The sequence below is a fragment of the Bubalus bubalis genome, chromosome 11 (assembly GCF_019923935.1).
Source record: "Bubalus bubalis isolate 160015118507 breed Murrah chromosome 11, NDDB_SH_1, whole genome shotgun sequence".
Classification (NCBI taxonomy): Eukaryota; Metazoa; Chordata; class Mammalia; order Artiodactyla; family Bovidae; genus Bubalus; species Bubalus bubalis.
In genome coordinates this window covers 27,047,944-27,062,568 of record NC_059167.1, presented here as the reverse complement: position 1 = coordinate 27,062,568, position 14,625 = coordinate 27,047,944, and the positions used below count along the sequence as shown (strand labels likewise).

The window sequence follows — 14,625 nt, the reverse complement described above, 5'->3', positions numbered from 1 at the left end:
CCTGGTTGGCTACAGGACACAGTGTCACAGGGAGTCAGACATGACTGAACACACGCACCCTTGGCTGGGGAGGGGCAGGAATGTAAACTTCCTTGCCTGGAGTCATTTTGAGGAAGCTTTGCTGGCACAGCCCAAAGGTTGGACTCTGGATCCCTCCAGGGAGGGGCGAGACTGACATTGCTGGAGCAGAACTGAGTGTCCTCAAGAGCTCAGCCAAGGCACCTCCCTCCAAGGCACTTACACCCACCTTGGCCTGACATCTCCACCTGATTGGCTCATTTGCAGTGGTGTCCAGGGACAAGGACTTCCTCTCAGAGTGCCTCAAACCACTGGCCTGTCCACAGGGAGCTCCACCCACTATGTGGGGCTGGGCATACGACCCACCTTGGCCCAAGGCCGGCACTCCTCCCCTTTCCATTCAGACCCACACTCTTACTAGTCCGGAGTCTGCCTAGTAGGACCCAGCCAGGCAAGCTGACCTCCTTCCTCAGGCAACTCAGCACCTCTCACCCCAAAAGTCAGCTCCCGAGGGTTGGATTCATTCAGATACAGGCACTACCATGTGGCCTGACTGGTAAGACGTGCAGGAGGGTCTGGAGAAGACAGTGTAAGTGGCGCAGAGCAGTGCTCCTCTAACCTGAACTTTCGGTATTCCAGATGTTGAGACTCGGCCACTTAGGGCCTTTCAGGCGCCATCTGCCGACTGATGGTCCTGCTGACTGGGTAGACCCCATACATTACCGGAATCTGGTCCTTGGGCCTCTTGTGAATTTAAAAATGTGGGGGCTGCTCAAGGAAAAGACACGACCACAAGGTGGCAGTCACGCGCAGTGAGCATTACTTGGGCAGCGTTTAGGTGGGGTCTGGAGGGACTGGGAAGTCTCATGCCAGATCTTCCAGAGGCTTTGGCAAGGAGTGGGGGTGGAGCCACCACCCAGAAGGGGAGGAGACAAGGGAACTCCTAGGGGTTAGAGAAACCAGAGGGGCTGTGTGTCGAGATGATGTCAGAGAACCTGAAGGAAGTGGAGGCTGGAGTCTTTAGAGCTCCAGCGTGTGTCTTAACCATGACTAGATGTGGGGGGTCCAGTTTTGAGTCTGGCACTGGTGAAATATGAACTAATATTTCTGCTGTGAAGAAATAAACAACATATAGATCCATATACACGGGCCAACTCTGGCTCATTTATATAACACCATGACGTATAGACTTTAACACTGAAACATAAAAAGCCTTACAGTGCTCTGTAAAAACATTAAGTTCCCAGAGGAGAAATATACAGGGACAGGAGCAAACAGATCAGTCAAGAAAAAATTGTATTCCGTAACTTAATATTGAGAAGAAATGTTCAGCCTTGATTATTAAAGATGCATGAGTCAAAACAGCTGTTTTGTTCCTACATTATCTTGACAAAAATTATATCATCTGGGAAAACTCTGGAGAAATAGATCCACTAATGTCTGCCTGATTAGTTCAGCATTTGGGGAAGTCAGCTGTTAGCAGACAAAATGTCCATCTTCTTTGACCTATTAATCCCATTACTTTAAATGTATCTTCTGAAAGTAACCCTAAAAGGAGAATAATATTTATGGCTGCATTGATTATAAAAATGAAGCACCGGAAACAGTTTAAAGGCTTAACAATAAGGAGATGAAGAGAATCAGAGTACTAATATGCAGCTATTAAAATAGATACCATGAAACATATATATGTAGACCCATGAAAATGTATAGATAAAATAGCTAAGTGGACAAAAAGCACAAAATTATAGTACACTTTGTTTTCAGCCACTTTATAAGTACACGTTATTTAAGCTTAAAAGAGTCTGTATTCAAAGGATATAAGTAGTTTACTCGGATGAGAAATTATAGCTATGTTATTGAAAATTTGTTTTAAGTTTTTAAGTTTCTCTCAAAGGATTGAACTTGTTCTTAGCACCCATGATTTTAGCACAAGCAATCGCAGTGTTAGAATGTGTCTGATTCTACATTCTGCTGCTGCTACACTCGGGTGCCCAGCCAATTGGCATGACTTTTGCGGCTCCATAGCTCAAGGAGAGAGCAAACTTGATCTCTTGAGGAGGAAAACAATGATGATGACTTACTGGGAAACTTACTTCATCCTCCTGATTTATTTTTAGACATGGGTGTAAGTTGACCAGTGGTATCAATGACTAAGTGTTTTAGGTTCCAAGTTATGTCTTCCTGTAATCGTCTTCTGATATTTGGGGAGCTTATTTGGCTTGAGAAAGACAAGAAAAGAGCAAAGGAAAGAATTTTCCAAGGGTTCTGTGGAAGTATTTTTTTTAATTACTATTCAACACTTGGATTGCAACAGAAAAAGTTTAGGAATAAGGTGGGAAGTAATAATAGTAGGCGCAGACTACATATCAAGCACTGGCCAAAGTATATGGATTTAACTCTAGCTTCTCAAAGTGACCCCGGAGGTAAGTTCTGTTATTATCCCCATTTTACAGATAACTAGAGGTACACCCATGCAACGTAAATTGCCCAAATTTTCCCAGCTATGAAGTTCTAGTTCTAGTGTCTGTGGTCCTAACCACTGTGCTGTACTGGATGTGTCCAGCTCTGTTTTCTAAGGGGAATATAGCATCACTTGTTTTAGATTGTGATACAACCAATTTAGTTTATTTATTCACACCCAATTTGGAGTTGGTTTGGCTGAACCCCTACTGAAAAACATCGGAATTATGTGGAAGTTGTTTTTTTTTCTCCCCCAACAAGGTCCCTATCAACCTGTGTTTCTGGAACTTCTTATATACACTTCGGTGTAGAGACAGTGAATCTAACTTATTTTGGAGTGTAACGTGTGTTTGAGACCCAAACTGTGATTAATGAAATGATTTTATTTTCTAGGCTATGCTAACAGAGATTGAGCAGAAGGTGGCCTCTCTGTTAGAGAACTGCAAAGATCAGGGCCTGGGAGACAGTGGAGCCACTCAACAGGAGGCCGAAGCACTTTCCTTGAAACTGAAAACTGTGAAATGCAATTTGGAAAAAGTCCAAATGATGCTTCAGGAGAAATACAGTGAGGACCAGGTAAAATATGACTATGTGTAGACATGTATGTAAATACAGGCATATCTATCAGGAAGGAGCTCTGGGTGCAGGTAAAGAAACAACTACAGAGGAATTACAGTAAGTGAAAAAGAATTGTGCCTCTTAAAGCTTTAAGGGGTGGGTACCCTGGCTTTTGTCATGGTTTCATTGTGTAGTTTGCTCATCTAGGTTGTTGTTAGTGATTGTGTTGCTTTGATTAGGTTTGGTTTGACTGGGTTGGTTGTTGTTCTTGCTGATAATGAGATCTGTGCAACCTTTCATCATAAATTTTAAAGGAACTTCATATTTGAAAGGAACTGTGTAATCATGGTTGACTAGAAAAATGAACCCTTTATAGACATGCTTAAAATTTAACATCAGAAACACAAAAACCTGTTTCACAGGTGCTTTTGTTTTCCATTTACAAATATTTATATATACTGATCAAAGTATCATATAGTTAAAGTATGCTTAGGACTTTTAAAAGCATTCTGTGTATATAAGTGCAAATGTGCATCCTATGAGTAGAATCTTACTATGTAAAATTCACAGCCATTCTTAATGAGATGGTGGTTTCTACTTAAAGGACTTCTATTTACAGAAATAAGATTGGCTGCAGATATACAGGCTGTATGGAACCCCTTTTATCCTAATATGTTCTCTCTCTTAAAAAATCTACTTATGTTCCAGACATAGGGGAAATTTGAGTTCATAAGCTTAATACTATGTTCGTTTTTGATATTTATTTCACTTTGTTCTCAAGAAAAAAGGGCAATAGATTTTCTGGCTTTTAGTAATTCATTGGATGAATTAAATTGAGGAAATGATAAAATGACCACTTCATTAAATGTAGTGGTTTTTGAAGTTGTTATGAAATAAGTACATTAAATTGTAGTATGTAATCATTGTAATTAACAAAATACAGTCATTTACTTCATATAAAACTTTTCCATTGTGTAGTTACATTATTAGAATTGAAATGGATCACCATTTTAAATAGTCTGCCATCATAAAATGTTTTGCAGCATTCTACCACACTGAAGAAATCTTCAGAGCGTCAGAAAATTCTCCAACCAGATAACCTTTCTGAATTTGAATCTGTTGTTACCGAAAGGCCACAATTCAGTAGACAAAAAGATTTCCAGCAGCAACAGGTATTTTCAGCCCCTCATAGTTATAAGGACAAGAATAAAGTTTTCTATATGGAATTTCCCACTGAGCTGTAATAAATACCCAAAGGCCACTGGAGTGCTTTCTTACATGACTGAATAGAAAGTGTGATGTGTAGGCATTCCTGTGTGTACAGCAGTTTTGAGTTTTGAGCATTTGCTGCAGTATCTACTTTGCTTTCATCTGCTACCACTGGGGACACGTGAACTTGGCTGCTTTGTTAACATGCATCTTAAACCAAGCTGGTATATACCTCTGCAACTGCCGCACTTCTTTCCCTGTTTCAAAATGTGTTTGTGTTTTTTGGGTGATTTTCCTTGTGTGTAGTATTATGTTAAAAAATGCTTGGTCATTGTCTAAATATTTTAAATAAGTTTTTGAAAAATAAATATTAACAAGAACAAGAGATAGGAAATAATGATTTAGGAAGTGGTTTCAAATCTGATGATCTCAATAGAAGAAACCCTTGTGTACTAAATGAAAACCTTGATTGATTGGACCATTTGAATCTTATTCGATTATAGGTTTTGGAGTTAAAACCAATGGAACAGAAAGATTTAATCAAATTCATAGAATTTAATGCTAACAAAACATGGCCCCAGTATTGCCAGCATGATAAAGATACAACTCAGACATCATCTGCAAGGTAAAATATTTTTAAAGAATTGGACATTCAGTAGTTTTGTAGTTGGGAGAATTAAGAGTGTTTCTTTTAATATCACTTATAAAACACTGTCTGGATGTAATATAATTTTTGTACATTGATTATTCTTTTTACCTTTTGTTTTCCTTTAAAAGCAGTAAGACATCTAGCCCAAAAAATGATGCTCCAGACTTGATCTTGTCAACCCAGGGCCAAAGTGGAGATAAGTGGCAATATTTACACCATGAACTCTCGTCAAAAATAAGGCTCCCTCTCTCTCAGCTTGTACAGCCCCAGGTCAGTGTATATGTACACACGGTGTAAATAAACGTGTTTACCTTTAAAAAGCCAACAAGCATTCATTAAACACACATGTGTGTTCTGCATTATTTCCAGAAAGCGATTTATTTATTTTTAGAAAGCAAAGATGCCAGATAGATTTTCATACTTGGCTATCCTCTTTTCATCTTCCTGGAAATCTGCACTTCCCTTTTTGCTTCTGTAGCACCGTGGGCTTCCCCGCTCATAGCTGTTCCTAAACTATACACCTGCTTATTTGTCTGTATTCCCCATTAGACAGCATGAAAAGAAAGATTGTGTCTGCCTGGTTCACATTTGAGTACCTGGAGCAGAAACTAGAACATCATAAAATCTTGGTTACTATATATTGAATGAATAAAGGAATGAATAATATATATTTTAAAGAAAACACTTTAAAATTATACAGCGCTATATGAGTGCCATTCATTCATAAAAAGATTACTTGAAATCTGCAGTGTGCTGGTCCCTATGCCAATGGTACCCGTCTATAGGTATTCTCACCAACACACCTTAGCACACCTGATCTTTGCCTTTATGATCTTTGTCATACTGTGCCAGCTACTGATGCGTGTCTCTAAACAGGGAGCCCATGAGCAGAATAGCACCGTTGCTCCCAGCAGTCAAGCTTGTGCCTTCAGTTTTGTACTCAAACTACCCGGGCAGTGGTTACCAGTGGTTTCCCAATTCCCCAGTCTGGTGGGAACTTTTTCAGTTCTCTTCTATTCTGTGAAGAACCTTATTTGACCAATTAAAGTTGAATTGAATTCATTGGGAGGACTTTAGTCTTGGTTTCTCCTTGTCATACATGCTATAACATGTATGCTGTTCTTTTTCCAGAATAGAATACCATCCCTCTTTCTCCACCCTCCCACCCCAGCAGGGTCCATCTTCCACCCCATCCTGTTCCTTTATATGTTAGTTTTCCAATTTGGCAAAGAAATTAACTCTGAGTCATTTCCCCTTCTGAAGTCACAGCTCATTTTCAGTACTAATTTGGCTTTTCAATAACAAATCAAGATGCAGATCTGCCCCTGGAGGTTACTGTATACTATTTAAGAGTTGGCTGTGTGCCAGGAGTATGCCAGTAAACAGGGAAAGAAAGAGCTAACCGTGGAAGTCCAGTAGCATGGCCACAGATTGAAAAATTAGTGGTTTTACTCTATTTTTCAAATTATAGTTTCTTTTGCCTTGTTTTTTTTTTTCTTAATCTAAATGGACCCTCAAGTGTCTAAGTAAAGCCTGTCATGACTTTTCAAAGCTGTCCAAAATATTTAAATTTTAAGTAAATCATTTTTTTTCTTTTAAATGACAAGATAGACAAAAATACTTACCAAGAAGATAAACTCAGAAGATAGCTTGTTAAAGCATTTTTGATGTTTTACATTAATAGGATCTCAAACTTTTCATAATAGTATTTCCTTTTTTCAAATATAGGTTACCACAAATATGAGTGTTCTACCCAGTGTGACTGTGTATAACTTTAGATACCCAACAACCGAAGAACTGAAAACTTACACCACCCAGCTTGAAGACCTGCGTCAAGAAGCAAATAATCTTCAGGCACAGGTAGCAGCTGCCTATTATATATTTTCCTCATTGCAATAACAAAAATAAAGGGAAATGTGATACTGTAAATTGGTCATAATTTTCTTTGTGGATTCTTCAACTTACCCTCAGAGCCAGCATCCAAGGAGTGTGCCCAGCCACTAGGTTATGTTGAACTCTTGCAACCTCATGAACTGTAGCCCATCAGGCTCCTCTATTTATGGGCTTTCTCAGACAAGAATACTCGAGTGGGTTGCCATTTCCTCCTCCAGGGAATCTTTCTGACCTAGAGATCGAACCTGCATCTCCTGCATCTCCAGCGTTGGCGGGCAAATTCTTTACCACTGAGCCAGCTGGGAAGCCCATTATTTTCCTTACTGAACAAATAATAGGATGTACAATTGAAGGAGTCCTAGAATTGCAAATAGAATTTATCTCTGTTACTGACTCTGGTAAATTTGGTAGTGGCTACATAGAATACCACATATACAGGCTTCTAAACCTGAGTCTAGGATTGGCAGAAACAAGGATCATGATCTATTAATACTGTCTGCAGTGGGGCTCTGGGGTCGCAAGGCTGAGGAGAGGTGGAGGGAGGAAGTAGCAGCAGGGTTTCCAACCTTGAGTAGGCTTAACACTGAGATGGTGTGCTGGGTAGCTTAGGTATCCATCAAAGGAAACAGTAGGAAACAGCCCACATTGGGTGATTAATAGGTTTGGCAGGCTCCTAATTTACTTATAGTCACCATACTGTACCATCCCTGTCTTTAAGATACTGTTCCTCTTTCTAATGAACCCCTTCAAGTTTCTTGACTTCTTTCTTCAGGCCATCCTTGGTGTCATTAACCCACTTTCTTCTTACATTAAAATATGGGGGACAGAGAACAGTGGGAAGAAGGGCAATATGGTTTATCTGGGACCACACTTCCCTGGTGGCTGACAGTAAAGAATCTGCCTGCAATGCAGGAGACCTGGGTTCGATCCCTGGGTCAGGAAGATCCCCTGGAAAAGGGAATGGCAACCCGCTCCAGTGTTCTTGCCTGGAGATTTCCATGAACAGAGGAGCCTGGTGGGCTACAGTCCATGGGTCACAAAGAGCTGGACACGAATGAGTGACTAACACTTTCACTTTCACACTTCCAGCTGGACAGCCCCACTAAAGAAGTCTATCTTTTGATTTACCTTTTAATTCTATTCAGTAGTCAACTCAATACCTAAAATTGAGTTTCTTAAACTTGTTTCTCTCAGAATTAACATCGTAATTTTATTTATGTATTCTGCTACTTAGTTCCTGAAGTATTTGAAATGACTAATAAAAAAACATAACATGAATGGTAAACTATAATGGAAACCAGGGAAAATATAGGCTTAGGAAGGCAAGGAATCTTAGTGATTTCTGTTTTTCCTTTTCTTCTCTTGATTCAGGAAAACATGTCAGAAGAAACGTACACGAATCTGGATAAGAAATTATTTGAACTGTTTCAGACCCTCATTCAGTGCCTGGGCAGTGTGGAGGACATGCTGCAGACACCTGGGCTCTTCAGAGGGGATGTTGGTACCCAGCAGGTGCACTACGAGGTAGGGAGCATCCATCAAGCTCGTGTGGTGGCTGTTACTGCAGGCAGCCCACCGGTTAGCCAGAACTGAAACCTCTCTTAAGGTCAGAACTTGTTCACGGTGTCTTTCTTCCTCTCCACTTTGCAGACATTGGCTCTTGAGTTGAAAAAACTTTACTTAGCTATGAGCGACAAGAAGAATGATCTTTCAAAAGCCATGACTTGGCCTGGCAAGAACGCCAGCCAGTTCCTTGACTGTTTTGATAACCTCCAAGTCTACCTGGAGCACACCCAGGCTACAGCTGCCTCTAGGAGCAAGGCTCTGAAAGCTGGCCTCGACTACACCCGCAGTTATCAGGTACAAGTCTGGGCACTGGGCTGCTTTGGCATAGTGTTAGGTGACAGAATGGACCTCCAATCTTCATTCGCTCCTCTACCCAGAGGCATTCACGAATGGAAATTGCTAAGGAAAGCAGTCAGACTCTTTCTATGAAGGTCTTTAAGTTAGTTCAGCTGCTCATGGCTGGAGACCATTTGAAAGTGAGGTCCTTTCCAAAATCTCAGGTATGAATTTGTTAGGTCTAGCTAAAGTAAAGCTTTTTTCCTTGTGACATTCAACCACTAGAAGTGTCACCTGGGAGGATTCCCAGGTAAGGAGGAGCTATTAAAGTTTTTGAACAAAGGTATTACAGTCTGTGTACGTTTCTGGTAGATCCAGCTAGCAATTGTCTAATGAGGATTGGCGCAGAGACTTGAGGCAGCCCTGGACTAGTTAGGAAGCTGCTAGAAATTGTCTAATGAAAAGGAAATGAAACACACCACCACTTAGGAAGGAGTCTTCCCTGTAAAATCAAACCTGAATCTGATCAAGTCTCTAGAATCCAAGTCATATAGACACAAGGGAAGAAAATGGTAAGTGGTGCTAAGGGAGTGCAGTCAGCCATATACAGGCAGTAGCAAGCTGTACAGAATAGGTAGCCCATTTTTTTCCTACTACTGCCTCCCTCCCCCACCACACACACAAAAATCCCAGAAACAAAAAAGAGAGATGGGCAGGGGGCCAGCAGATTATGAGGGATTTAAGACACATGAATCCACTGCACCTATTGGACCTCATTTAGATCCCAATTCAAGCACACCAAAAGGAGAAAATATAGGCAATTAGGGAAATGTGAACCTTGCCTAGGTAGTTAATAATGCTAAGGAATTATTATTGATTTGTGATATTTTTAAAGGGAGGAATCTTTGTCATTTAGAGATACATACTGAAATATATACTAATAAAATAATATGATATCTTGGACTTGCTTCAAAATAATCCAAGGGAAGGGAAGTCAGGTGTAGTCAAGAAAGCTCAGGGGAGGGGGCAGAAGAGCGATGACCAGCTACAAGTCATCAGTAATTGTTAAGGCTGATGGATGATGATAATGCAGGGGTTCCCCTATTTTGACATATGTTTGAAATTTCTGGTAGCTCAGAAATTAAAGGACAGCTAAAGTTTTTTAAATGTTCCAAAGCTCTAAATGAGATTCTCACTGTTTCCTACATTTCTCTTTTTATACAGAATGAAATAAAACGATTATATGATCAACTTGTTAAGAATAAGACATCTTTGCAACAATCTTTGAATGAAATTAGTGGCCAGACTATTGATGAACAGCTTCAGGTAATCAAGTGAAAATCATTCAAATTGACTTAACCTTGAACCAGAGAGTCTCCTGCATAAAAGACTCCATAAGTCTGCACAAGCACCATAAGTCTCGTGTGCTTGTGAATCACTCCCTAAAACACAAGTCTGTGCAGTGTTGGGAAGGTTGTTGAGAAATGAGTCCCTCATCCTCTTGGGAGGGGTGCTGACTACTCCACCATCTAGAGATCATTTGGCTACATATCAGAATTGTAAATCTAAATGCTCTTCATCCAGCAGCTCCATTCACTTATACAGCAAGTGTCAATTGACCTAGTGTGTTCAGGCCATGGTTCTACATTCTGGGTTTGTACTTATCCTAAAGAAATAAGACAAGTGCATAAAGATAAATATGTGTATGAATATTCAAGGAGGGACCTGACAGAACTGCTTGAATTAAAAGACTCTAAATAGCCCAAAAGTCCATTTTGAACCAACTGTTACTAAAGCAGTGAGCAGCCTTACTGTGTCTGTTTAAAAGGCTCTAGATTAGTTTGTACTGCTGTGACTAGATGCTGAGGAGCTGATAAGTAAGGCATGCAAACTGTAGAATCCAATGACATGTGCAAGCCAGTGCATTTCAGGATAGGAATGTATTCCTCTTCTCAGTACATGCTTTGAATACATTAGAAACAGACTGTCAACTGTGGATCTTTGGGGAGAACTGGAGAGGATGGAGGAGAAGTGGCACTTTCATTTTTCATTCTTTTCTATACTGTTTAATTCTTTTTAAGTGACTATGTATACTCCTGACTTATTAAACAGTTTTATTTTTTTGTGTTGTCTCTCTCTTTAGAAAGTGGATGCATATACAGTGGAGCTGCAGAACTCTGAGAGCCGAGTGGCAAAACTAAGAGATGAAGGAGAGAGGCTTCATTTACCTTATGTTCTCCTCCAGGAGGTTTACAAATTAGAGGTATGTCTGAACAGAAAATATTCAATCCATAAATTACTATGATTATAAAAAGTTAGGCATTTTTCTTCTAGCAAGGAAATTTGTGCACTGTGTGCTCAGTCACTCAGTCTTGTCCAACTCTTTGTGACCCCATGGACTGTGGCCTGCCAGTCTCTTCTCTCCAAGGGATTTCCCAGGCAAGAATATGAGTGGGTTGCCATTCCCTTCTCCAGGGGATCTTCCTGACCCAGGGCCCACATCTCCTGCATCTCCAGCATTGGCAGGTGGAATCTTTACCACCGAGCCACCTGGGAAGCTCTCCATGGAAATTTAGATATGCTCTTTATTTGGGTTATTTTCATGGTTGGGTGGAAATGTTTGTGTACACCTGTTCTTTCTTTTCAGGATGTCCTTGACAGCATGTGGGGACTCTTGAGAGCCAGGTACACAGAACTCAGCTGCCCTTTCATCACTGAGAGCCAGCAAGATGCTTTGTTGCAAGGCATGGTGGAACTGGTGAATATCGGGAAGGAAAAGCTTGCTCATGACCACTTACAACAAACCAAAAGTAAAGATGCCCTACAGGCTCAAATACAAAATCACAAGGTAAGACACATGGGTCAGATCACCTTTTCATAGACTGTAAGTTATTCTGAGTATGAACAGAGAGCATACATGTCCTTCCTTGGTGAAATATACATCATTCCTTTATTCTTTAAACAAACATCTATTACACCATGTACCAGGAACTCTGCTAAACTCTAAGAATATAATTGTGAGTGAAAATAGACACAATTCTTAACATTTATGGAGCTTTTAGTTGATTGAGAAGACATTTTTGTCAAGGAGCAATTCAAACAAATTTAAAATTGAAATTGGGATACATATTTTAGGAGCATTTAATAGAGGGAGTTGAATTCAGGAGGTTAGGAAAGGCCTTACTGAGAACTGAAATCAAAATAAATAAATAAATTAAAAATGTATATGTAGTATAACACTACAGTAAACCCTTTTGGTTTCCATTAATTCCATTAAATAACACCTCATGATAACCAACAAGAGATATGTAGTAATTTAAGTGCTGATAATAAATGTGTAAGATATAATTCCTGCTTCCAACAAGCTGAAGTCCAGGTTTTTGATAAGTAGACTTTAAGAAAAATTCAAAGGTAAATATTGTATAAAGAATGGAGGGGAAGAGGAGAAAATATATTAACTGATATAAAAATGTCTCAAAGCTTATGGTAGACCCTTTTATGTATCCCTTTCAGGGAAAAAGAAAAGAGATTCACCTAATAAGAGGCCCCTCAAATTAATTAAGGGGGCAGCTGACTATAAATGGTGAACCATGTGAAGGAAAGCCTTTCTCTTTAAAGGTCTTAAAGTGCTGTTCTAGGAGCTTTGACCAACCAGAATCCCAATAGACTCCCATCAAGAAATTTCCTTTATTTAACCATTGTATTGAGTAGAAGTTAGAACCAAAGTTTAGAAACCCCTGGCAATTGAATATGTGATGTGAATTTCTTGGGCTCACACGTCTATCCATCCAGTTTATTGTCTTGAAACCAATCAGCCAAATCAGCATCTACATTTTGGTAAAAAATTTTAAAAAAATAAAAAAGGTTCTTAAAACCTGGAATTTCCGATATTCTGGAAATTTTAATTGCCTAATTAATAATATTGGCCCTTAACATTGATAGTTTTGAGAAAAATATTACCAGGGATAATTTTTCATAGTGATTTGTTAAAATTCCATTAGTATTTGATGACCATGGATACATAGGCAATTTTTGGTTTGTTTTCTCATGGATTTGACTCTACATGGTTGTCCTGGGATTTCAGAGGAGAAAGTAAATATGACAGTATAACATGTTGAAAAAACTTGAATTTTAAGGCTTTTCACAGCATAAAAATAAATAAACATCTCATTTCACAGCTTTTTTTCCAGAAGCTTGTTGCTGACATGCTCTTGATCCAAACATATTCCAATAAAATGCTTCCTTCTTTAATGCAAAAGAAAGAAACATTTGGGGCAGAACAAGTCAAAGAAGTTAAATTGCTAGAAGAAAAGTCACATCAATATGGAATAAAGCTACAGAGTTTACTGCAGGTATGTGGCTTTCATACATTTTGTACTTAAGCCAGGAATTCTGGATTTTCAACCACCACCTCTAGGTTTGAAAATAAGTATCTGGTTATTATTAAGCAATAGTTATTAATATTAAGCAATAGTTAAGTGAGAACCAGCAATGAGGAATGTGGATCCTGTTCCAGCTCCTACTGCTGCACCCCCAGTGAAATATTAGCTGAGATTTCCTATACGTCAGTTAGGGATGACACAGCATCTTTCTGCCTTCAAGGGCTGTGTACAAATAAACAAAATGGGAAGCACTTTGAGGTCTTGAATGAGATCATTTCCTGAAACATCAGGGGTTCTGAAACTGTGCATCCCAAAGAGGACAAGCCCAGATGTTCTGTTGCTGAAGTAGATTTATGCCAGTTCTGTCCTGATTCAAAAAAAAAAAGGGAGGTGGTCCTAAGATGGTGGAGGAATAGGACAGGGAGACCATTTTCTCCCCCCACAAATTCATTGAAAGAACATTTGAACACTGCGCAAATTCCACAAAACAACTTCTGAATGCTGGCAGAGGACATCAGGCACCCAGAAAGGCAGCCCATTGTCTTCAAAAGGAGATGGAGAAGTCTTGAGGCTACTGTAAGAATACGACTGAAAACCAGAGGCAGGAGGCTTAAGTACAAATCCTCAGAACACCAGAGAACTCCTGACTCCAGGGGACATTAATCGATAGGAGCTCATCAAATGCCTCCATACCTGCACTGAAACCAAGCACCACCCAAGGGTCAACAAGCTCCAGAGAAAGACATACCATGCAAATTCTCTAGCAACACAGGAACATAGTCCTGAGCTTCAATATACAAGGCTGGCCAAAGTCACACCAAACCCATTGACCTCTCAAAACTCATTATTGGACACTTCAGTGCACTCCAGAGAGAAGAAATCCAGCTCCACCCACCAGAACACCAACACAAGCTCCCCTAACCAGGAAACCTTGACAAGCCACACGTCCAACCCCACCCACAGCAAGGAAACTCCACAATAAAGAGGAACCACAAACTGCCAGAATATGGAAAGGCCACCCCAAACACAGCAATATAAACAAGATGAAAAAGCAGAGAAATACCCAGCAGGTAAGGGAACAGGATAAATACCTACCAAACCAAACAAAAGAGGAAGAAATAGGGAATCTACCTGATAAAGAATTCCGAATAATGATAGTGAAAATGATCCAAAATCTTGAAAACAAAATGGAATCACAGATAAATAGCCTGGAGACAAAGATCAATAACACGCAAGAAATGTTTAACAAGGACCTAGAAGAAATAAAAAAGAGTCAGTATATAACGAATAATGCAATAAATGAGATAAAAAACACTCTGCAGGGAACCAACAGTAGAATAACGCAGGCAGAAGATAGGACTAGTGAGGTAGAAGATAGAATGGTAGAAATAAATGAAACAGAGAGGAAAAAAGAAAAAAGAATTGAAAGAAATGAGGACAACCTCAGAGACCTGTGGAACAATGTTAAATGCCCCAACATTTGAAGCATAGGAGTCCCGGAAGAAGAAGACAAAAAGGCCATGAGAAAATACTTGAGGAGATAATAGTTGAAAACTTCCCTAAAATAGGGAAAGAAATACTCACCCAAGTCCAAGAAACCCAGAGTCCCAA

At 39.7% G+C, this 14,625-nt stretch overlaps 1 protein-coding gene across 9 annotated transcripts in view; it reads left to right on the top strand.

Annotated features, from left to right (window-relative positions):
* The window catches only part of SYNE2 (spectrin repeat containing nuclear envelope protein 2), a 328,786-nt gene that overhangs the window by 223,250 nt on the left and 90,911 nt on the right, over positions 1–14,625 (top strand). For 6 of the 9 annotated variants that reach the window (XM_044924868.2, XM_044924866.2, XM_044924867.2 and 3 more), the window contains 11 exons: positions 2,875–3,057; positions 4,083–4,211; positions 4,752–4,873; positions 5,026–5,167; positions 6,626–6,757; positions 8,162–8,314; positions 8,441–8,650; positions 9,857–9,958; positions 10,776–10,895; positions 11,280–11,480; positions 12,811–12,984. In XM_044924868.2, the coding sequence (XP_044780803.2) occupies positions 2,875–3,057; positions 4,083–4,211; positions 4,752–4,873; positions 5,026–5,167; positions 6,626–6,757; positions 8,162–8,314; positions 8,441–8,650; positions 9,857–9,958; positions 10,776–10,895; positions 11,280–11,480; positions 12,811–12,984 (1,668 nt within the window). Of the gene's footprint in view, positions 1–425; positions 575–2,293; positions 2,445–2,874; positions 3,058–4,082; positions 4,212–4,751; positions 4,874–5,025; positions 5,168–6,625; positions 6,758–8,161; positions 8,315–8,440; positions 8,651–9,856; positions 9,959–10,775; positions 10,896–11,279; positions 11,481–12,810; positions 12,985–14,625 lie in introns of those variants that run through there. The other 3 variants (XM_044924870.2, XM_044924871.2, XM_044924865.2) reach the window with 3 other exon arrangements.